The following is a 19,345-nucleotide window of genomic DNA, read 5'->3' on the forward strand; positions in this document are numbered from 1 at the left end:
GGACGGGAAACAGCCAGCGCACCGCAGGGAGAGAAGACGCGCCTCCGTCGGGGATGGCGGTGCGCCGGGGCGGGATGGCGCGGGGCGGCGGGAGCAGGTCCCTCCTCCCGGGGGTCAGCCTTCTCTCCCGCCGGGCCTTCCACTGACGGGGTGAGGCCCCATCACGGAGGGACTTGGCTTTACATGATCGGAGGCCAAGGGTCTCCGTGTCATCCAGCCGAGGCTGCCTGCACCGTGACATGAGCTGGGCTCCCAGCGCGCCGGGTCCCGGGCCGCCAGGTGGACACGAGCTCGCTCCGGGCCTCCCTCCGGCGCGGCCAGAGCTGCAGGGACAGGCCGGCTGCAGGCGGAGGGAGCAGCCCCGACGCTGACCGAGTGTAAACCCGGAGACGCGGCCGCTGACCCGGGGCTGCGGTCTGACCGCTCCGCCGCCTCTGGAGCCATCCCAGGGCCGGACTCGGACCCGGCTGCGGCCTTTACCGAGCGCGCCGCTGGCCGCGCCTGGGCTCTGAGCAGCGGGCGGGCGCTTCGCCCTGGTGTCCGGCTCCGCCCGCCATGGCCTCAGGCTTGGGCTCGGTCAGGTACCTTCACTCCCGCACCCCTGACGCACTCACCCCGACTGCCCCTCCACGATAAGGCCCTGGGCTCATGGGGTTTCTCCTCTTACTCAAAGAAGGTAGAATTAGAGTCCTATTTTTTACTAAAATTTTGCTTCAATCAACTGTGGCTAATTAGTAAGATTTGCTGCTTGCACATGGGGTGATCAGAGTTTCTAAAGCGCAGAAATGAATGGTCAAATCAAAATATTTTCCTTTATTTTTTCTTAAAAATGACTCTCTTGCAGACTGCGTGCAGTTCCAGCAAGCCCAAGTATGAAGCTAGCAAGGTGCGATTCCGTCCTCGGAGGCTGGGCAACTCCCCTCCCCTCTGATAATTTATCATTTTAATTTTGATTTGTAAATGTTTTATGAAATTAAATGCTAGGAGAAGCACATTTTGCCTCTAGACTAGAGGGAGTTGCCAGAAGAGGGAGAAAAGGGCATGAACGGTCTGTTGCGCCGCCTCGTGGCTGGGATTGAAACCGCGTCCTGTAGGGAAGCCGCCTAACAGACCGGAGGCCGGTGCCCACAGGAAGCGGCGCCCACCCGCACCCCCGGGGCACAGCGCCTCCGCCTGCTGCCAGGGGAGGGGCGGCGCCCACCGCAGGACGCCGGGGTCTGCGCTGGGACCCGGGGCACGGAGCCCGGAAAGACCTCGTCGTGGGGGAATGAGTCCAGCCTCCCAGGCAGACGCTCACACACGCCGGAGGCCTGAGCCGGAGGCGGGCCCCTGCGTCCAGTCCTACCAACTTCGCGTCCAGCGATGAGTGTTGCTGCTGGGCTTTGGGGTACCCTGAGCAATGGCTATGACCAGGTGCGCTCCATTCCCCTGCCCGTCCAGCGCTGGAGGGCGCCCCACACCCACCCACGGCCGGAGGACTCAGATAGATAGGACAGCACCTCGGTGGGTGGGTGGTGGGGCAGTGACTGAATCACGTGATGTGCTCACGGCAGCCCTGCACATAGTCGGTCGTTGTCATTCCTGTTCTTACTGAGACGCAGCCATCCCGTGGTGTCCGCACAGGTAAGGGCGGGCTGCCCTGGAGGGTGGGTCCCGTCCTCCACGTCGGCTAACGGTGATCTCCGCTTTGCACCGAGGTGCACCGGGGTCCCGAGTCGCTCAGAACTCGGAAGCGTGGCATTATCTACTTTGCAAATTACTTCTCCCCGTCGGCGCTGCTCCCACACAGCGTGGCCTCAGGCAATGGCCAGCTGGGGCGGATGCCTGCCTGGACCCGCCCACCAGGGCTCCATGGGCCTGGAGCTCCCGGTGGAGTCCGTGTTTGTCCCTGGGAGTGACTTAAATCCCGCGAATTATAAATTACTGGTAACTCCCCTTTCAAAGAAGCAGGGATGAGCCTAGAAACGGAGAAGTCCTACAGGTACATTTTACCAACTCTACAGTCGTGCTCGGAGCTTGCCGTTATGAAAAGAACTTCCTAGGGTCAGGGACCCTAGGGCGTGGCTCCACCTCAGGGCCCCTCCCACAGGGCGGGGCCAGTCAGAGGGAGGAGAGTCCTATTCATTCCTAGTGCTTGGCTGGATTTACAATAATAAAACCCACTCCCAACACCTGGGCAGTGAAGAGAAGAGTCAATGCTGAGAACACATCCATCTTGGTTAGATGTGTGTCCAAGGCTCGGCTCTGCCAGTCACCTTGGGTTCAGCTGACAATATTTTAGGAAGCATGCCCATGTGTCTTCCTTGGGGGGCCCTCTACAAAGGGGGACATCTGTAATACTCTCAACAATAAAAACAAATTTACAAATAAAATAAATAAAAAGCAGAGGTGAGGACCACGTTAACTAATTTGAGGCATCACAGGGAGTTCGGAAGAAGCAAGAAACTAGTGAATGCAATGCAAATGTTATGTGTTACTACAGCTTTACCGTCAACTCTTACGCAACCCCTCTCCCTCTGTAGAAAAGGGGACACTGAGGCAACAGTGGCTGTGCCCTGACTTCCTGTCCTTGGAATGTCCCCGCGGACACCTGCACAGCAAACGGAGGGGCATCCGCGGAGGAAGCGAACCAGATGGGATGTTTTAGTCACACAGCAATGGAGCAACATGTGTTCCAAGAAAATCATCATTTCCTGGGAGGGGAAATGTAATTGTTTCCAAACCACTCATAACACATAACGACTTCACAACACAAACTCAGTTCCACCCGGCCTGAGCGCCGGTGAGAAGGGGAGCGGTCGGCCCCCCCCTCCGGCCCACCCGGCCAAAGGCCTGGCGTCTGCCACAGAGTCACTTAACCGATGAAATTTAAACTGTAAGTCTTTATTACAGTTCGGAAGAAGCAAGAAACTAGTGAATGCAATGCAAATGTTATGTGCAGTTAACAAAAATTCCCATTTAGAGTGGTCCCAATGTTTCCCCTGAGGACAGCTGCTGTGAGCAGAGAGCTGGCGGGTCTACTATGAGGAAGGCTCCTCTGCGGCAGGCCTGGCCCCTGGTGGCTAACGCTGCCTGCGGACCTTGCCAGCGCTTCCTGCCAGTGGCCCTTGAAGGAGAGAAGAGAAGACGATGCAATCCTCCGAAAAGGGGGTTGGTGCCTGCAGACAATCCCCGGATGTATGTTTTACTTTATTCCTGTTAGGGTTGATAAAAATTAAGTTGGAGTCTCATCGGTGCTTTTCCCAGATCCATCCTCCTCCCTTCACCCCACCACAATGATTTTTAGGGCGCCCTTCCAATCCCCGTTTTGTCATTTTTCTTTGTGTCCATGTCGGCGTCAGTGACCGCCGTAGTGTTTTGCGTGGTTTTCGCAGGTGGAATCGTATGGACGGTGAGCCGCAGCTTGCTTTTGTGCAGAGCACATTGTTGAGTTCAGTCATATCTATGTCTACAGAGAGGAGGGACCTGGCTTATTACTCTTAGCCACTCTAGGGTATTCAAACCTACAGATCTTCAATATCTGTATCTGTCCTACTTGCCCTCGAATGACGCCCATGTGTGCCCAGATGCTCCCCTCTCTCCCACCGCGGCCCAGGCGGCAGCAAACGCCCCTCTCGAAAGTGCTACAGTGTTCACCCCGGGCGCCTTGTGACAGGACTCGCTTCCACCACCAGTCACAGCGGCTCTGCTCCCTGACAGCATCCCCCCCAGGCGTGCCTCTTCCATCTCCCACTGCTCTCGGCAGCCCCTCCGTCTCCTCGCCATGCTGGTTGGGCGGATTGAGGCGGCTGCCTGGTGGCCCTGGCATTTTTCTATCCGGATCACCAGAAGCTACAGTCAGTTCATCTGAATGCTTCTCACCAATGGCTACTTGAAGTTACTTCGATCACAAATTATTAACTTTCCTTATCCGTCAAGCAACCCCGAGGTCTGAACTTCATATGGATCTAGGCCAGCTGGTGGCCACTGACTGTTACAGAGAACGGTGACTGCGACGGGAATCAGAACCGTCACAGACGGGCACAGCCCTGCTTCTCCTTCCCCTACTTCTCGGCTCCCTGCAAGAGAACGCCCCCCACGGGTGGGCAGCACCCCCTACGGGTGGGCAGGACCCCCACGGGGGGCAGGACCCGCCGCAGCAGGAAAGCTGCTGTGCAGGCGGCTCCCGGGGGAGAGAGTAAAAGCTCTGGGAAAGCAAGAGATTCAAAGCACCACAGAAGGGGAGGCTGTGGAGGCACCTACAGGCTTTCATTTAGCCTTTCATTCGATAAGTTACAATTCTGTGGGCAGAGATCACATCCAGGCAGTTATTCCAGCAAATAACCTGTGTCTTACACTAACAAAGTCCATCTGAACAGTCATCACCCCCAGATCATTGACTTTGTGTCTATTATCCTACTTTGAGGTGATGATAATTGAGTTAGAAAAGGAAGACATCAGACTTGCAATAATATCTGACAATAGTATGAAATGTTACAAGAAAAAAAATTCAGCCAAGATTTTGATATATGAAAGTCTTAATTGCTACTAATAATTATTATCACAATCATGAGTAGCTATCATCAATGAAGCATTAGGTTTTGCAGGAGTAAAATTTTGCCATTATGTGATAAGTATTATTTCCACTTCATTTAACAGATCAGGAAACTGAGGGCACGGGCGCTTAGGCAGTAATAGAGGCTGGAGACAGGATCGAAGCCCAAATCTATCGACCAGCACCCAAACTCTTGCTGTACCATAGCTTTAGGTTTGTTTCCTAAATTCTGGGTCAAGAAAAGCCCACATCCACTGGCAACTAATATTTTAGTGTCAACACAGAGTCATCTGTTGCTCGTCACTCCCATTGCATTTTCACGTCCTGGAATACTGGCCTTTGAGCTGCGGTGACATGAACTGCTTTTCTCTCTCGCTTTCCTCTGCAGGGCTGTGACACCCAGATGCTTCATGACCTGCTGCTCAGGTTGAGGTCCACCGTCTGCTTACCTGGTGACTTTGTCTGCAGAAAGGTGAGTGTGCTATTCGTCACGCGCACGGCAGGTAACTAGGTACATGGAGGAGCTCAGACATAAGTCAGGAGCCGGGTGTGAATTTGCCCGGGCGGCCGTGGCCCAGCAGCAATGATGGCAGACGCTCTGTGACAACAGCAGTGCTCTCCAAGCTCAACGTGGGACATGACCCGGATGTCAGTACCTGCAGGACCTAGATGGGTCGTCTGAAAAGTTGCCTTTTACGAACGTAAACCATCAAGCATCACACCCATTGATTCCAAATCCTTAAAGAGGAGGGAAAGCTGGAGATGAAGGTTGGGCCTGCCCTCTCCTGTCGTCCACAAGCTATCATTTACTCCCCTTTAGCTCCTCCAGTGAGTGATAATTAACTTAAAAATAAATATTTTTAAAATGTTACTGTGCTTTTCATGAAAAATGCTCCATGTTCATTATTTTTTAAAAGGAAAACATATAAAAGCACCAAGACAGAAATTCCACCACCAGAAACAACCGTTCTCCTGTGGGTCGGCCTGTCTTGTTATACTGCTTGAGGGGTAGTTTCAGAGACCTGGCGTCACACTGTGCTTACGTTTGAAGCTTGTCCTGTCATGTAGCATATTACACGAACATTTTACATATTTTCATCTTCTACAGCCTCATTTTTAGAGCTGCATCCTATTTCAGTCTATGACCATCATGATCAATTTCCAAATGTGTGCCGGTATTTCACTCTACAGTGAGCATTTCCCTACATCTCTGAGGACTAACGTGAAGGGAGGGAAGGGATGATGACCTTGGGTTTTATGTCTCGAGAGACTAAATCCATAGTCAAGACAATAGCCAACATGAAAAGTAGAGGAAATGAGGAGTTCAGAGACATGAGAGCGATCCCCGATCCCCGACCCCGGAGCTCCGGGCGAGTGCGGCGAGGAGCACTGCGTCCCGAGTCACCTGTGAGCGCTGCGTGGGAGGAAGCTCAGGCGCTGAGGACACAGTCCCAGGGCAGGACTTCCTGGAGAACATGACGCTCAAGCTAAGTCCGGAAGGAGGAACTGGCACGAACCAGGAGGAAACGGCATTCCAGAGAGAGGAGAGCTTGTGCGCTGGGGCAGGGAGCAGGGCTGGTCTGCAGAGCAGAGCGTGCAGAAAAGGCAGTGGGTCACCAGCTCAAAGCCTCAGTATTGTTTAGTCAGTGCAACTCATTAAGTGTTTGGAATACAATGGGCCAGGCACTGTGCTGGGTTCTGGGGACAAACAGCAGTGAAAAAATCAAATAAAAGGGTTGTTGTTGTCCTCCAGGGACTCAGTCCAGTGCCAGGCTGTTTGCCCAGTGACAGCCGACTCACCAGCCCCAGCACTCGGCTGGTCTGGTGGGACCCACATATCAAGCTTTTAAAAGCTCCCAGATGAGTCTTGCCCAGTTGGTGCGGCTCAGTGATGGAGCATCCACTTAGGAACCAAGAGGTCCCCGTTCGATCCCCAGCAGAGGGTATGCAGGAGGCAGCGGATCCAGGAAGTTTCTCATTGATATTCCTATCTCTCTCCCTCCCCCTCTCTCTAAAAATCAATTAAAAAGAAGCATATTTTAAAAGCTCCCAGGCAATTCTAAAATACAGCCAAAGTCGAGAATCACTGCCTGATGGAAGAGATAAGCAGTAAACAAATGAAATAAGCACTAAGTGAAATGACAAACACGTTCCTCCAACACCTGCCACTCTCCAAGGGGAATGAAGGCCAGGCGGTGGGCATGACCTCCAAAAATCTAACGAGACGTGAAGACTTGGAGCTGAGGCAGGACGGAGCGTGGCATGTCCAAGTGGCCTGCTGGGCAGAGGGTGAAGGTAACGTCCCACCCAGTGCTGGGCACGCCAGGGCGGCGGGGGAGACCTTGGACATCAGTCTTGTACAGGAGAGAGGAGGGAACTGGAGGTCAGTCTTTGGGAACCACGGGTCACAGAAGCTGACTTCATGGAAGCTCAAGTAAAGGTCAGGGAAGAGGACCAAGGCCACAGTGTTTATGGAGGTCAGGGGGGAACCGGAGAGGGCAGCGCGAAGGAGCTGTCAGAGGTGGTGATTGATGGAAACCGAGAACATACAATCCCACACAATCCAGTCCCCAAAAGTAGGCAGCTCGGTGATATGAAACCACGTGCATTACAATGGGAATGCAAACAGCCCAGCTTAAGGACCCTTTTGCGGCAGTGGCGCCTGGAATGACCTGTCCACGGTGCCCTGGCAGCAGGACTGACGGCCGAGAGGAGACAGGGGCTCTACTGCCACTTTGGCTGATTTCTCGCTCACGTCACACCCGTCACTCATTGAGCACAGATGCGGGGAGGAAGGGACTAGGCAGGGGAGCAGAGACGAGAAGGCAGAGGCCACAGCGTGTTTCTCTGTTCGGCTTTGAAGAGGGGATTTGAGTCATAGTTAATAATGACAGATGAAAGCTTGTCACTTGACCAGATTTTAGAAACCTAAATTACGCTTAGTTTTTGCTTATCATTTCCACAAACCACTGTAGCAAACGGAAAGGAGAAGAGACTCTGATCTTTGGAGGTTGCCTGAGTAACTGAAGAAACGCCAGGGCTCAGGGTTTGCTGACCTGCCTAATCCTCAGAGTCGAGGGGGCGAGGGGGGCCTCCCCGACCACGTGGCAGCGGGGCCTGCTTCACAGCGCATCTGGGAGTTTTCCAGGCACGAGTGGCAGAATTATTTGAGTGTCGCAGTGCTCCCAGCAGCCCTGCAAACAGCTTCCCCCGGGACCTGAAACCGTGAGGGTTGCCACCCTCCCCACGCAGCTCTCGCCCTCTGCCTTCCTCCCCATCAGCACACAGCCAGCCTGGGGCGGGGTTTGATCTTGCTTTGCACACGCTCCCACACCTTGTGCTCTGAGGACTGTCTACTTCACTCGCAAGCTAATTAAACTTGCAGGAAAGGCTTAAATTAGCCTAGAAATATGCAAGCAACCGTGGAAGTTTTGGTTCGTTGATTATGCCAAATCTCCTTGGGAAATTATTGAAATGATCGTTAAAAAATAATTAAAAGTGCTGAACTATATTTAAGCACCCATTATGTACTTCTGCCTCCTGGCAGCTGTAATAACTGCCTTTGAAAAATCACTCCAGCAACTCGAGCCTCACTCCATGCGGAGAATAAGGAATCTGGCCCTGTTCTAATCATTGCTTTTCTGAGTGTCTCTTGGAAAACTAATTTTCAGGTACTTCTAAAAATAATGCATAGCTGCTTTGTTGGTTCCTAAGAGACTGGTCTTGGTGCTGGAGGCATTGCTGGGTGTGGGCTAGCTGTACGTGTTAGAGCCCAGTGACACGGCGCTGCTGCTGCTAAAGCCGTCAGCTGCCAGCCTTGTGCGGTTGCTCAACACACCAGTGTTCAAGCCTCTACCACCAGTTTTAAATAACAATAATGATCTCTCTCCTATTTGGCCTCACTGGGATTACTGCAAGAATGAATGAGTTGCAGGCGGGTAGAGGGGGAATAAATGGCGATGGGCTGGGACCTGAGTTGGGTGGCACAGTGCACAGATGATGTGCTGTGGAATTGTGCACCTGAACATGTATGATCTTGTCATTCAGTGTCACCCCGATAAATCAAATAAAAGGGGGGATAAAAGAAAGAAATGAGTTAGTATCTATGAAAGTGCTTTGTAATTATAAAGTAGGATGTTCTGATAGAAGGAATATAGGAATTAAAATAAGGAGCAACATAACTACCAGATATTATGATTTTTAAAAGTACTATGCAAATGCAAGATATTGTTATTAGCATTGATATCATGGAAATAACCCCAATAAGATCCCTCTGTATTGGAAACTTGCTTTGATATGTACATGAGAATACAGGCATGCTTAACATCCTGCACAGGGAAAACCTAAGCACACTACCTGCCTCGCTCAGTCAAGAGATGTGTTTTCTGGGCTCTTTCTGCTTCTAATGCCTGTCATGGGGCTTTGGCCAGTCAGCTAAGTCAATCTGCGCCTTTCCTTTCTGTGAAATGGAAATAATACTTACCCTCCCTTCCTCATAAAGGACAGAGGAAATGAGGACTTCAACTGTACAGAGGTTACCTAAGAGGTAGAGTGTACCAATAATTATAACACAACAACAATTCGTGTTCAGGACAACAGCCCCTGGTGTTGAAAGACTTCAGAACTTCCCAGAGAGCGGTTGAGTTGTATCTCCCTCGTTCATAAACGAGTGGCTGTCTCGCAAGCCTCTCTGCCCTGGCACACGGCACACCTCGCCGCCATGGCAGAGCATAAACTCGAGTCCCCGTTGTTGCATCCCGAGTCAAGGTTAGTGCTTCTGACCTTTTGACAATATCGAGGGGCTCACTTCAAAAATACAACTAAAAGACAAAATGGACATCATCCAGAACCACAGGAAGGCTGGCTGAGTGGAAATTCTACAACTAGAAGGAAAGAGAAAAGCACACTGAGACTCAGAGGAGGTGTGGAAGTAAAGTGCAGAGGTACGGAGGCGCACATGGAAAGGGCTGGCAACTGAGGACACGGTTGTCTTTTTGAATCAGGAGGGAGTCACAAGCTCCCGACTGCTCTGAACTCCAGTTCCGGGCCAGTCTCTGGGGACCCAGACTCATACAGGGGAGAAACTGAACTGTCTGGCATCAGTCAGAACTCGAGGGCTGCTTTCTCTCAGAGGTGCTTGCAGCGATTACCAGGACACTGAGACGCGGGGCCTCTTAGGGTAGGACTGAGGAGCAGCCATAGCTGCTTGCTCCACCCTGTTGATCCCCCGAGACCCCGCCCCACCCAAGCTGTGCGCAGAGGCTTTTGCATATGAAAGGCCTGGCCCTTTGCAATCTGAAAATTACTTAACAAACTGCAGCTGGGTCAGAGAGACCCAGAACTTCCAAAAGAAGGCTCAAGGCCCCACAGTAGCTTGCATTGCTTCACAGCTGGGCCTCATCTGGGCATCTCCAAACAAAGAAGAGGAATCTGCAGATCTCTCCATAGCTCCTACTGGGTAGCCTCAGGAAGAAGCTAAATTAGCACCTTCTTAGAGATCCAAGAACCAGTGTACCCAGTGGTCAGAGTGGGACCATCCAGATTACAACTCCTCAGATCCATAAGGGACACACTCAGGGGGCAGACTCAGTGAGCAACAAAGCCCCACTGAAGCAAGTCTTGCCCCAGAAGGGTGTCTTCAGCACAGAAGTTCTCCCACTGTAGACACAGCTGATTCTCACAGCCAATTGGCCTGGAGGTCAATTCCTCCCAGTGATACCTACAACAATCAAGGCTTAACTACAACAAGACTCTGCACAAAGCCCACAAAGGGGTGCACCAAGAGTGTCCACCTCAGGTAATTGAGGAGGCTGAGCCACTAGGCCCTATAGGACACCTAGCACAGAAAGCCACTCTATCAACACAGGGATGCATAAAAAATGTGGAGACAAAGAAACAGGAAAAAAATGACAGAAATGGAGGAAAGCAAACTACTGGATATAGAGTTCAAAACCACACTTTTAAGGTTTTTCAAGAATTTTCTAGAAACCGCCGATAAATTGAGTGAGACCCTCAAGAAACCTAGTGAGACCCTCGAGGTTATGAAAAAGAACCAATTAGAAATTAAGCATACACTGACTGAAATAAAGAATATTATACAGAGTTCCAACAGCAGACTAGAGGACCCCAAGAATCAAGTCAAAGGTTTGAAATACGAAGAAGCAAAAAACACCCAACCGGAAAATAAAAAGAAAAAAGAATCCAAAAATATGAAGATAGTGTAAGGAGCCTCTGGGACAACTTCAAACATATCAACATCCGAATTATGGGGGTGCCAGAAGAAGAGAGAGAGCAAGATATTGAAAACCTATTTGAAGAAATAATGACAGAAAACTTCCCCTACCTGGTGAAAGAAATAGACTTCCAAGTCCAGGAAGCACAGAGAACCCCAAACAAAAGGAATCCAAAGAGGACCACACCAAGATACATCATAATTAAAATGCCAAGAGCAAAAGACAAAGAGAGAATCTTAAAAGCAGCAAGAGAAAAACAGTCAGTTACCTACAAGGGAGTACCCATACGAATGTCAGCTGATTTCTCAACAGAAACTATGCAGGCCAGAAGGGAGTGGCAAGAAATAGTCAAAGTGATGAAGACCAAGAACCTACAACTAAGATTACTTTACCCAGCAAAGCTATCATGCAGAATTGAAGGTCAGATAAAGAGCTTCACAGATAACAAAAAGCTAAAGGAGTTCATCACCACCAAACCAGTATTATATGAAATGCTGAAAGGTATCCTTTAAGAAGAGGAAGAAGAAGAAAAAGGTAAAGATACAAATTATGAACAACAAATACACATCTATCAACAAGTGAATCTAAAAATCAAGTGAATAAATAATCTGATGAACAGAATAAACTAGTGAATATAATAGAATCAGGGGCATAGAAAGGGAGTGGACTGACTATTCTCGGGGGGGAAAGGGGTGTGGGGGTGCGGGAAGAGACTGGACAAAAATCGTACACCTATGGATGAGGACAGTGGGGGGGGGGGGAGGGTAAGGGCAGAGGGTGGGGTGGGAACCTGGTGGAGGGGAGCTATGGGGGGAAAAAAAGAGGAACAACTGTAATAATCTGAACAATAAAGATTTAATTTAAAAAAAAAAGAAAGCTAATATCGAGGGGCTATTACCCAATAGTTTGCCTAGGGTTGTGCAAACTGGCTCATTCCGCGTCAAACAGCTTTTCATGGCCCAGGTGCCACTTAGGTCTCTTGTAAGACATTAATTCTTCCTGCCTCTTGGAGTGAGAAGGAACATCTCGAGGGTCCACCCCACCCACTGGCTTGGTGATTCGTCTGAGTCGATGTAAAGTTATCATTATGGCTGAAGAGTTATTGCAGCCACGCACACGGCGCAGGGACAGTAGGAAAAAGACATGCGCAGGCAAAGGCTAGAGCAATCAGGAGCAGGCCTCCTGGGTCTCCTCTGAGAGGGTCACCTGGGTGGGTTTTCTCCAGCTTGAGCAGTAGTCACAGAGCAAAATATCTCCACAGAGAGAGGCCCATCTGAGTGTTGGGATCCATTGTGGGGTTTTTAATCAGTTTTTATTTTTCAATTATAGTTGAAATATTGTATGAGTTTTAGGTGTACAACATAGTGGTTAGACATGTATAACTTACAAAGCAATCACCCTCGGTGAGTCTAGTACCCACTTGGCCCCATCCATGGTTTTTGTTCTGCTGGTTCATTTGTTTTTTAGATTCAATTGTTGATAGCTATGTATTTATTGCCATTTTATTGTTCTTAAATGAGGCTGGTCACGTAGCTACAGGACCAACCATGGTTTAGACTCCAAAGTAGATGCCAAGTACACCTCACACATCTCTCCTTCCATTAAACAGCGCTGACAGCGGGTGTGTCCTGCCACCGTGCCTTGGGCACCAGAGTAATGCCTTCCCCCGGGCGTGGGAGCAGGCAGGGTCCTGCCCGCCGCCAGGAGCCCCGGGATAAGCAGGAACCCGCCGCACTCACACTTTGCTCTCGTCATGGAGCAAGGATAGCAGCATAAACAGCCCCGTTTCTAAAGCCAGACCTGGTGCTGTAGGCAGAAGTCAGGCTGGCGAGTCATGGTTGTAGCGCAGGTGCTTCGGGGAGACAGCCGGGTCTCCCTCTGCCGCCGCTCCCGGAGCAAGTGCTGGCTGAGCTGCGCCCACACGCCCGGGCGTCACTGCTCACAGGTCCTGGTAACTTCCTTCCACGCGCTGTGTCACCCAGTGGCTGTACTGCCTCAGGCCTCCAGGCGACTGCTTTTCCATTGGTGTTTCTTCCTCCTTCTTCTCCATGTTTTCCTCTAGAAGAGTTTCTGTTTCCTCGTTTGGGGAGTAACTGTCAGGAATAAAGTTCCTCTTTATGTCTGGCACACAGGGAGAAATCGGCAAGGAAATGTACATCGTGAAGCAGGGGGAAGTCCGGGTTCTTGGAGGCGCTGATGGAGCTCAAGTTCTGGTCACTCTGAAAGCTGGGACAGTGTTTGGAGAAATCAGGTACCTGAAAGACACCTCCAACCGCAGTCTGCCGCTTGTCATAAATGAAAAATCTTAGGTCACAAAACTTGTAAGTTTCCTGCTTCGATTTATTACAGGTCTGACTTGCGAGAGCGTTGGGAAAACAGGGACTTGCGCGTTCCCAGGTGCCCCCTGCCTCCCCCAGAGACTTGGCCCCGGCAGCTCTGCAGTCCCGAGGACTGGGTCGTGCTAGTCAGGTGGAGGCTGAGCAGGTGTTGGAAAAAGGAATGAGTGAGTAGCGAGAGGAAGTGAGAGCTCACTGTTGTCGGACTTATTTTTCTTATTATTTAAGCAATCAAGTGTTTACAGAAGCCAAAATAGCAGGGTAAACGTTTCAAACAGCAGTTTTATATAAGATGGTGCTTCAAGACGGCCCCCTTCTCTTGCCCTTGGATGTCAGACATAAGCACTGCTGGTTCTTGGGCTTTTGACCCAGACCTGACTTAGCCCTTCAGCTTCCGGTTCTCCCCTCCTCAGGCCTTTGGCTCAGGCTGTTGCGCATCAGCTTTCCTGGGTCCCCAGCTTGCTTATGGCAGAGTATGAGGCTCCCGGCTTCTGGGAGCTGGTTTGCATTACATGCACATATAACCCCTCCTACACAAAGTTAGTATATTTGTTGCTTGTTAGTTACATAACACAAACTCAGGTTCAAAAGTTCTCAGCCAGAAATTTACCCAATAGCACCATTGTCATAATTGAATATCAGGAGTCTATAAACACTATGTCTGTCTAAAGATGATCAGATACCTACAGCAGGCGTTCACAGGTGGCCCTGCTTCCTGAAAGAGAGAGTAAGTAACTGCTCAGAGCTGCACTCAATAAATGGTGGCACCTCATCCCAAAGCCTGTGTCCTTTCCAGAAAACCGCACACGCTCTAATAACTCTCCTCTTGCCCAGCCTCCCTGTGCTGAAACACGCAGGTGCTCAGTGGATGCATGATGGGCGTGAAAACCAAAAAGGTCCTTAGGCTTGTATCTGAGGTCCCGGCACTCAGAGGAGGAACTAGAATTGGAGCCAGTCCTTGTTCCCTGGACACGAATCACTAGTCCCACGTGTCCCCAGCAGTGCTCCTTCCGAAACTGTGTGGGGTGGCACGCATTTAGGGATCCTCTTTCTAAGCTACTTAATGAGTGAGGCTTTCTATGGTGGAATGCTGGAGAAGTGTTTGTGGAGGGGGTGCTATTTGAAACAGTGCTGAGAGAGTTTGGGCAAAATGCATTTGGCAACTTCTTTGTTCAAAAACTCATCAAGCACTGCAAATGTGTAACCTGTAGGCAAGGTTAATTAAAGCTGGAGAAATCTAAAAATAACCTGGCATTTAAACATGTGACTTCCGTTCTGCTGTCATAGTCTGACAGCACAGACACACTCGCAGCTCCAAACTAAGCTCCCCATGGCCACCTGGCTCTGCCTGACCTCTGCACCCCTGTCAAGGTGACCGGGGGGAAGAAATAGGCTCATCCAAGCATCGAGTCTTCAAATATTAGCATCCATTCCATAGAGAAAAAGGCAGGAAGATAGATAGGAAGGTGGGTAGGTGCATGACTGAAGAGATGATTGTGGTGATAGATGGTAGACAGGTAAGTAGATAATAGAAAGATTGATTAATGGATGATATGTAGGTAAGTAAATAGATAGAAAGGTAGGTAAATAACTAATAGATTGATTGGTGGATGATATATACTAGTAGAGATTGATTAATGGATAATAAATAGGTAAGTAAATAGAAAAATAGATAAATAGCTAATATACTGATTGATGAATGATATATAGATAAATAAATAATAGATATAGATAGATAGATAGATAGATAGATAAACATTTATTTTGCTTCCTTAAAGAAAAGGTGAAGGCAGAGCCTGTCTTGGGGAGAACCTCAGGAAAGGACTAAAATGTCCATGCTTTGCCATGGAGCAATACGTTTAAAATGTGAAACAACTGAGCAAAAGAAGTAGGCGTTAACATGGCCAACATGTACACTTTCTGTGTTGGAGGAGTAACTCCATTCTGGAGCGGCCTGGCTGGTCCTGCACCAAGTTCAATGGGCAGTGCAGGTAGAGGCCCTGTCTGTGCCTCAAGGTGGCCTTGCATTAGGTTTTCCCCTCTTCTGCCTCCTCGGGCTTTAATGGAGCATTTTATATGATTCCATCTTCTCTCCTCCCTTAGCATAGCAATTATACTCCCTTCAAAAAAGTTTGGTGGTGGCCCTAGAGTTGCAATACACATTTTAAATGGAGTTAAGTCTCCCTTCACATAACACTGGACGGCTTACGTGTGTGTGCAGCCTCAGAACCGTTCCCCAGCTTTTCCCTCCGGCCTCAGGATACTGGGTGGTCCTTTCCCTTACCCACATGCTGGAGTTACCTTTTAGATCAATTAGGATTAAGAGTAATAAAATATTTTAGTGTTATTTTACCACCATTTGCTCTTTCTCCATGTTCTTTCATTCTTTACGAAGACCTGCGTTTCTAACCTGTTATCATTTTCCTTCCTTGTGAAGAACTTCTTTCAACATTCCTTGCAGAGTAGTTCTGCTAATGTTGACATTCCTCGTTTTTGTTTTTCCTGACAAATCTTTGTGTCTCCTTCACTTTCATAGGACAATTTCACTGTACAAAGAATTCTGGTGGGTGGTCATCCCACTCTCTTCTCACTTGCACAGTTTGGGATAAAAAGTCTGCTGCTGTTCCTCTTTGTTCCTCCTGCTCTTTTCAAGGTTTTCTTTGTTTTTGGTGTATTGCCGTTTTAATATGATATGTCGAGGGATAGAGTTTCTTGGGTAGTTTTTATGCTCAGTAATCCCTGAGTTTTCTGGATCTGTGGTCCAGTGTCTGCCATTAATTTGGAAACTTCTTTGCCATCACTACTTCAAGTCTTTCTTTAGTTAGAGAATGGTGTTTGCTTATATACAGACCACAGGAATTCTGAAGGTCCCACATGCTTGATTAGTTTGTTCACAATAAGCAGCCAGTCGTCTGGGATGCTCCCTTTCTGCAGCAGCAGCTGGAGGAGGGCACATTGTCTACAGTCAACCCTCAGGCTAAGAGTCATGCAGCTCCCGCCTTCCCCCCACCACCCCCCTAGACTGTGTTTATTTGTGTGGCCTTCTTTCTCCGCGTCTGACTGGTTGGCTCTGCGACATTCAGTCTGTGTTATTGTCTCACTGCATAGCCAGCAGTGTTGTTTCTTTTAAAACATTTGAGATATGTTTTTTCTTGCCTTGGTTTCAAAGACCAAGCTTTATTTTCCAAGTTACTGGTGAATGATAGTATTTTTGTTCACCCGGTGTGTTTTTGTGTGTGTGTGTTGTTGGCTATTTTTGGGGGGGGGGGCGGGAATTGGCTGTTTACCTGTTTTATTCATTTATTTACTCTATGTTGGTTACTTCCCACATGCAAAACGCTCAGCTATGTCTCTAAGGAATATAAATACCAGAATTCAGTGACATTCAAGTGGGATGTTGTAATGCGAGTGACTTGGCTACAGAGCAGTTGGGATACTGAGAAATGAGGTGATCTGGGAGGTGAGGGTGGGAAGGGATGGAACTCACCTGATGTTACCAGGCATCACTGAGGTGATGGGGGGTGAGGGTGGGAAGACATGGGATTCACCCGATGTAACCAGGCATCACTGAGGTGATTGGGGGTGAGGGTGGGGAGGGATGGGACTCACCTGATGTAACCAGCCAGCCAGGTAACTAGGAAGCCTTTAGTAAAGGGAAGACAGGAGGGAGGGAGAATCTATGAGGTGATTGGGGGTGAGGGTGGGAAGACATGGGATTCGCCTGATGTAACCAGGCATCACTGAGGTGATTGGGGGTGAGGGTGGGAAGACATGGGATTCGCCTGATGTAACCAGGCATCACTGAGGTTTGATGTCTGACTGCGCAGTCAGAGCCTGGAGGAAACCAGAAGGTGCACTCCAGCCAGGTAACTAGGAAGCCTTTAGTAAAGGGAAGACAGGAGGGAGGGAGAATCTAAGAGCGTTTCCATGCTGGGGTGGGGGCAAGAGGGGCAGTCACGGGAACCCTGAGGGCCTGTTAGGCCAGGAGGCCTCAGGAGCTGGGATCTGATGGGGAACAGCCTTCTCAGCTGGTCCTGAGGGGAGGGCAGGGAGGAATGCTGCAGCCCCACCCGCCTGCCCGCCCACTTATCCTGGTCGTCCTCCCTGGCGGAGCCCACAGAGCAAGGCACGCCCGCAGGGTCAGCCTCCCAGTGCAAAGGGGGAGCAGAGGGTGGAAAGTGGGTCCAGAAAAACCAAGGGGGACACAGTCCAGACTGCACTCCTGGGACCTGGCGGAGTCCCACAGGCGCTGAGGGGCCCAGTCCCTGATGGAGGCCGAGCCGAGCGGGGCAGCCTTTGGAGGCTCAGGGCTCAGTGGGCTGAGCTCTCGCCAACAGGGAGCCATCTCTGCAGCAGAGGATGGTTAGGGTTTGATTTATTTTTAAGATTTTGGTGGGGAAAGAGGAAGACTGCTCTCTCTCTCTCTCTCTCTCTCTCTCTCTCTCTCAGCCTCCTGGCAGCGACAGGAAGCCGCCGGACCGCCAGCGTGGTAGCCCACGGCTTCGTGCACCTTCTCGCCCTGGACAGGAAGTCCCTCCGGGAAACCCTGGTGCATTACCCGGACTCAGAAAAGCTCCTCGTGGAGAAAGCCAGGTGCGCCCCACGACCCCCTAGAGGCATCGCTCTCCGTCCCCGAGGAGACGGTGCGGGGAGGGCGGGCAGCCTTGTCCACGATACCACACGCACATGGAGCAGTGCTGTGGGCTGTGCGTGGGGCCACGGGCCGAGCAAGGCCACGCCTGTGCCCCCAAGCCAACCCCCATCACACGCCTCCCCACAGGGCACTGCTCGGCAGCGACCTCTCCCACGCAAGGACTTGCCTTCCTCTTCCCACCAAGACCAGAGACACCCGAGCCCTGTGGACTCTCGGAGAGCGAACCACGCAGGTGAGAAGGGACTGCGGCCCAGGGAGACCTGGCCCAATGCACCCCCATCCCAGTGCACCCCCACCTACCCGCTCCCACCTATCCTGCTCCCACTTACTGGTTCAGAGGAGTCGGTTGGAGAAGAGAGACTGGAGTTTCTCCCTGAGACTTCCCCACAGGGGGAAAACCACACTTTCTATAGTATTTTTATGGCGTTCTGTTAATACTTTTTATTTAAAAACTAGAGACCTGGTGCACAAAATTTGTGCACTGGGGGGGGGGGCAGAAGCTCCTGTGGTGAGTGGGATTGGGCTGAAACCGGCTCTCCGACATCCCCCGAGGGGTCCCAGATTGCGAGAGGGCACAGGCCAGGCCGAGGGACCCCACCGGGCTGGGGTGGGAGGCAGGAGGTTGGCCAGCTGGGGAGGGACCACAGGAGGGCTCCAGGGTGTGCCCGGCCCGTCTCACTCAGTCCTGATCGGTGGGACTCCAGCAGCAAGCTAACCTACTGGTTGGAGCATCTGCCCCCTGGTGGTCAGTGCACGTCATAGCAACTGGTCGACTGGTGGACTGTCTGCCCCCTGGTGGTCAGTGCACATCATAGTGAGTGGTTGAGCAGCCTTAGCTTATCATTAGCATATTACGCTTTGATTGGTTGAACGGATGACCAGATGACCAGACACTTAGCATATGTTAGGCTTTTATTATATAGGATATTTAAAATACTATCTTTATAAAGTAAATAAGTAAATATTTTAAAAGTGAAGCAAGGAGGCTTGAGCACCTAACAGAGAGTGAGGACGCGGGGAAAAGGATGCTGGGGGACAGAAACCTGGCCCAGCCTGCACTGCCCGCTCCCTGCACCCACAGCTCAGCGACCACGCTCTGGGCCAGCTCGGCGCCCCATCAGCCGCATTCGGATCAGCCCTGCCCGGTGACCATCCTTAGCTTCCACTGCAGTGTCCTTGGTTATGATTTCAATACCAACTCTTTACAACTGCTTCTTCAGGAAAACAGCGAGTCCTCCGCAGGAGGAGAGGGCAGAGGACGAGGGTGTGAAGATGCAGGAAGAGCTGCGGAGGGACCACCGGGCAGGTCCGGATGCAGAGCAGGCGCTGTCCCCGCAGAGGACAGGCTCCCGTTGGTCAGAAGGGCAGCGTCACCCAGCTGAGCCTCCCGCCTCTCCCACACCATCCCCGCAGCTCCTGCCAGGGCGAGGAGGAGGTGCTGACCATGGCAGTCGGGGAAAGGGCTCTGAATGAGCGTCGGAGAACCTTAGATGCACCCTCGCTGGTTCCCAAAGACACTGTCCCCAGGATTGTGGCTTCCACTCACAAGGAGGAAGACCTCACCAGGCCCTGAGAAGCCACAGGCCAA

At 50.8% G+C, this 19,345-nt stretch overlaps 1 protein-coding gene and 1 long non-coding RNA gene across 2 annotated transcripts in view; one reads left to right on the plus strand and one right to left on the minus strand.

Annotated features, from left to right (window-relative positions):
• Window positions 1–18,192, plus strand: part of LOC102441873 (cyclic nucleotide-gated cation channel beta-3) — a 59,109-nt gene extending 40,917 nt beyond the window's left edge. The window contains exons 12-14 of the mRNA XM_023764293.1: window positions 4,923–5,006; window positions 12,900–13,018; window positions 17,553–18,192. Of these exons, the coding sequence (XP_023620061.1) occupies window positions 4,923–5,006; window positions 12,900–13,018; window positions 17,553–18,192 (843 nt within the window). The remainder of the gene's footprint in view (window positions 1–4,922; window positions 5,007–12,899; window positions 13,019–17,552) is intronic.
• On the minus strand, window positions 13,090–16,677 carry LOC111828299. Its single transcript, XR_002832117.1, has 3 exons — window positions 16,591–16,677; window positions 15,514–16,043; window positions 13,090–15,404 (listed from the first exon to the last, which is right to left on the minus strand). It is a non-coding gene; the product is annotated as an uncharacterized LOC111828299 (long non-coding RNA).
• Window positions 18,193–19,345: the final 1,153 nt, after the last annotated feature.

Source organism: Myotis lucifugus, unplaced genomic scaffold (genome assembly GCF_000147115.1).
Source record: "Myotis lucifugus unplaced genomic scaffold, Myoluc2.0 scaffold_327, whole genome shotgun sequence".
Lineage (NCBI taxonomy): Eukaryota > Metazoa > Chordata > Mammalia > Chiroptera > Vespertilionidae > Myotis > Myotis lucifugus.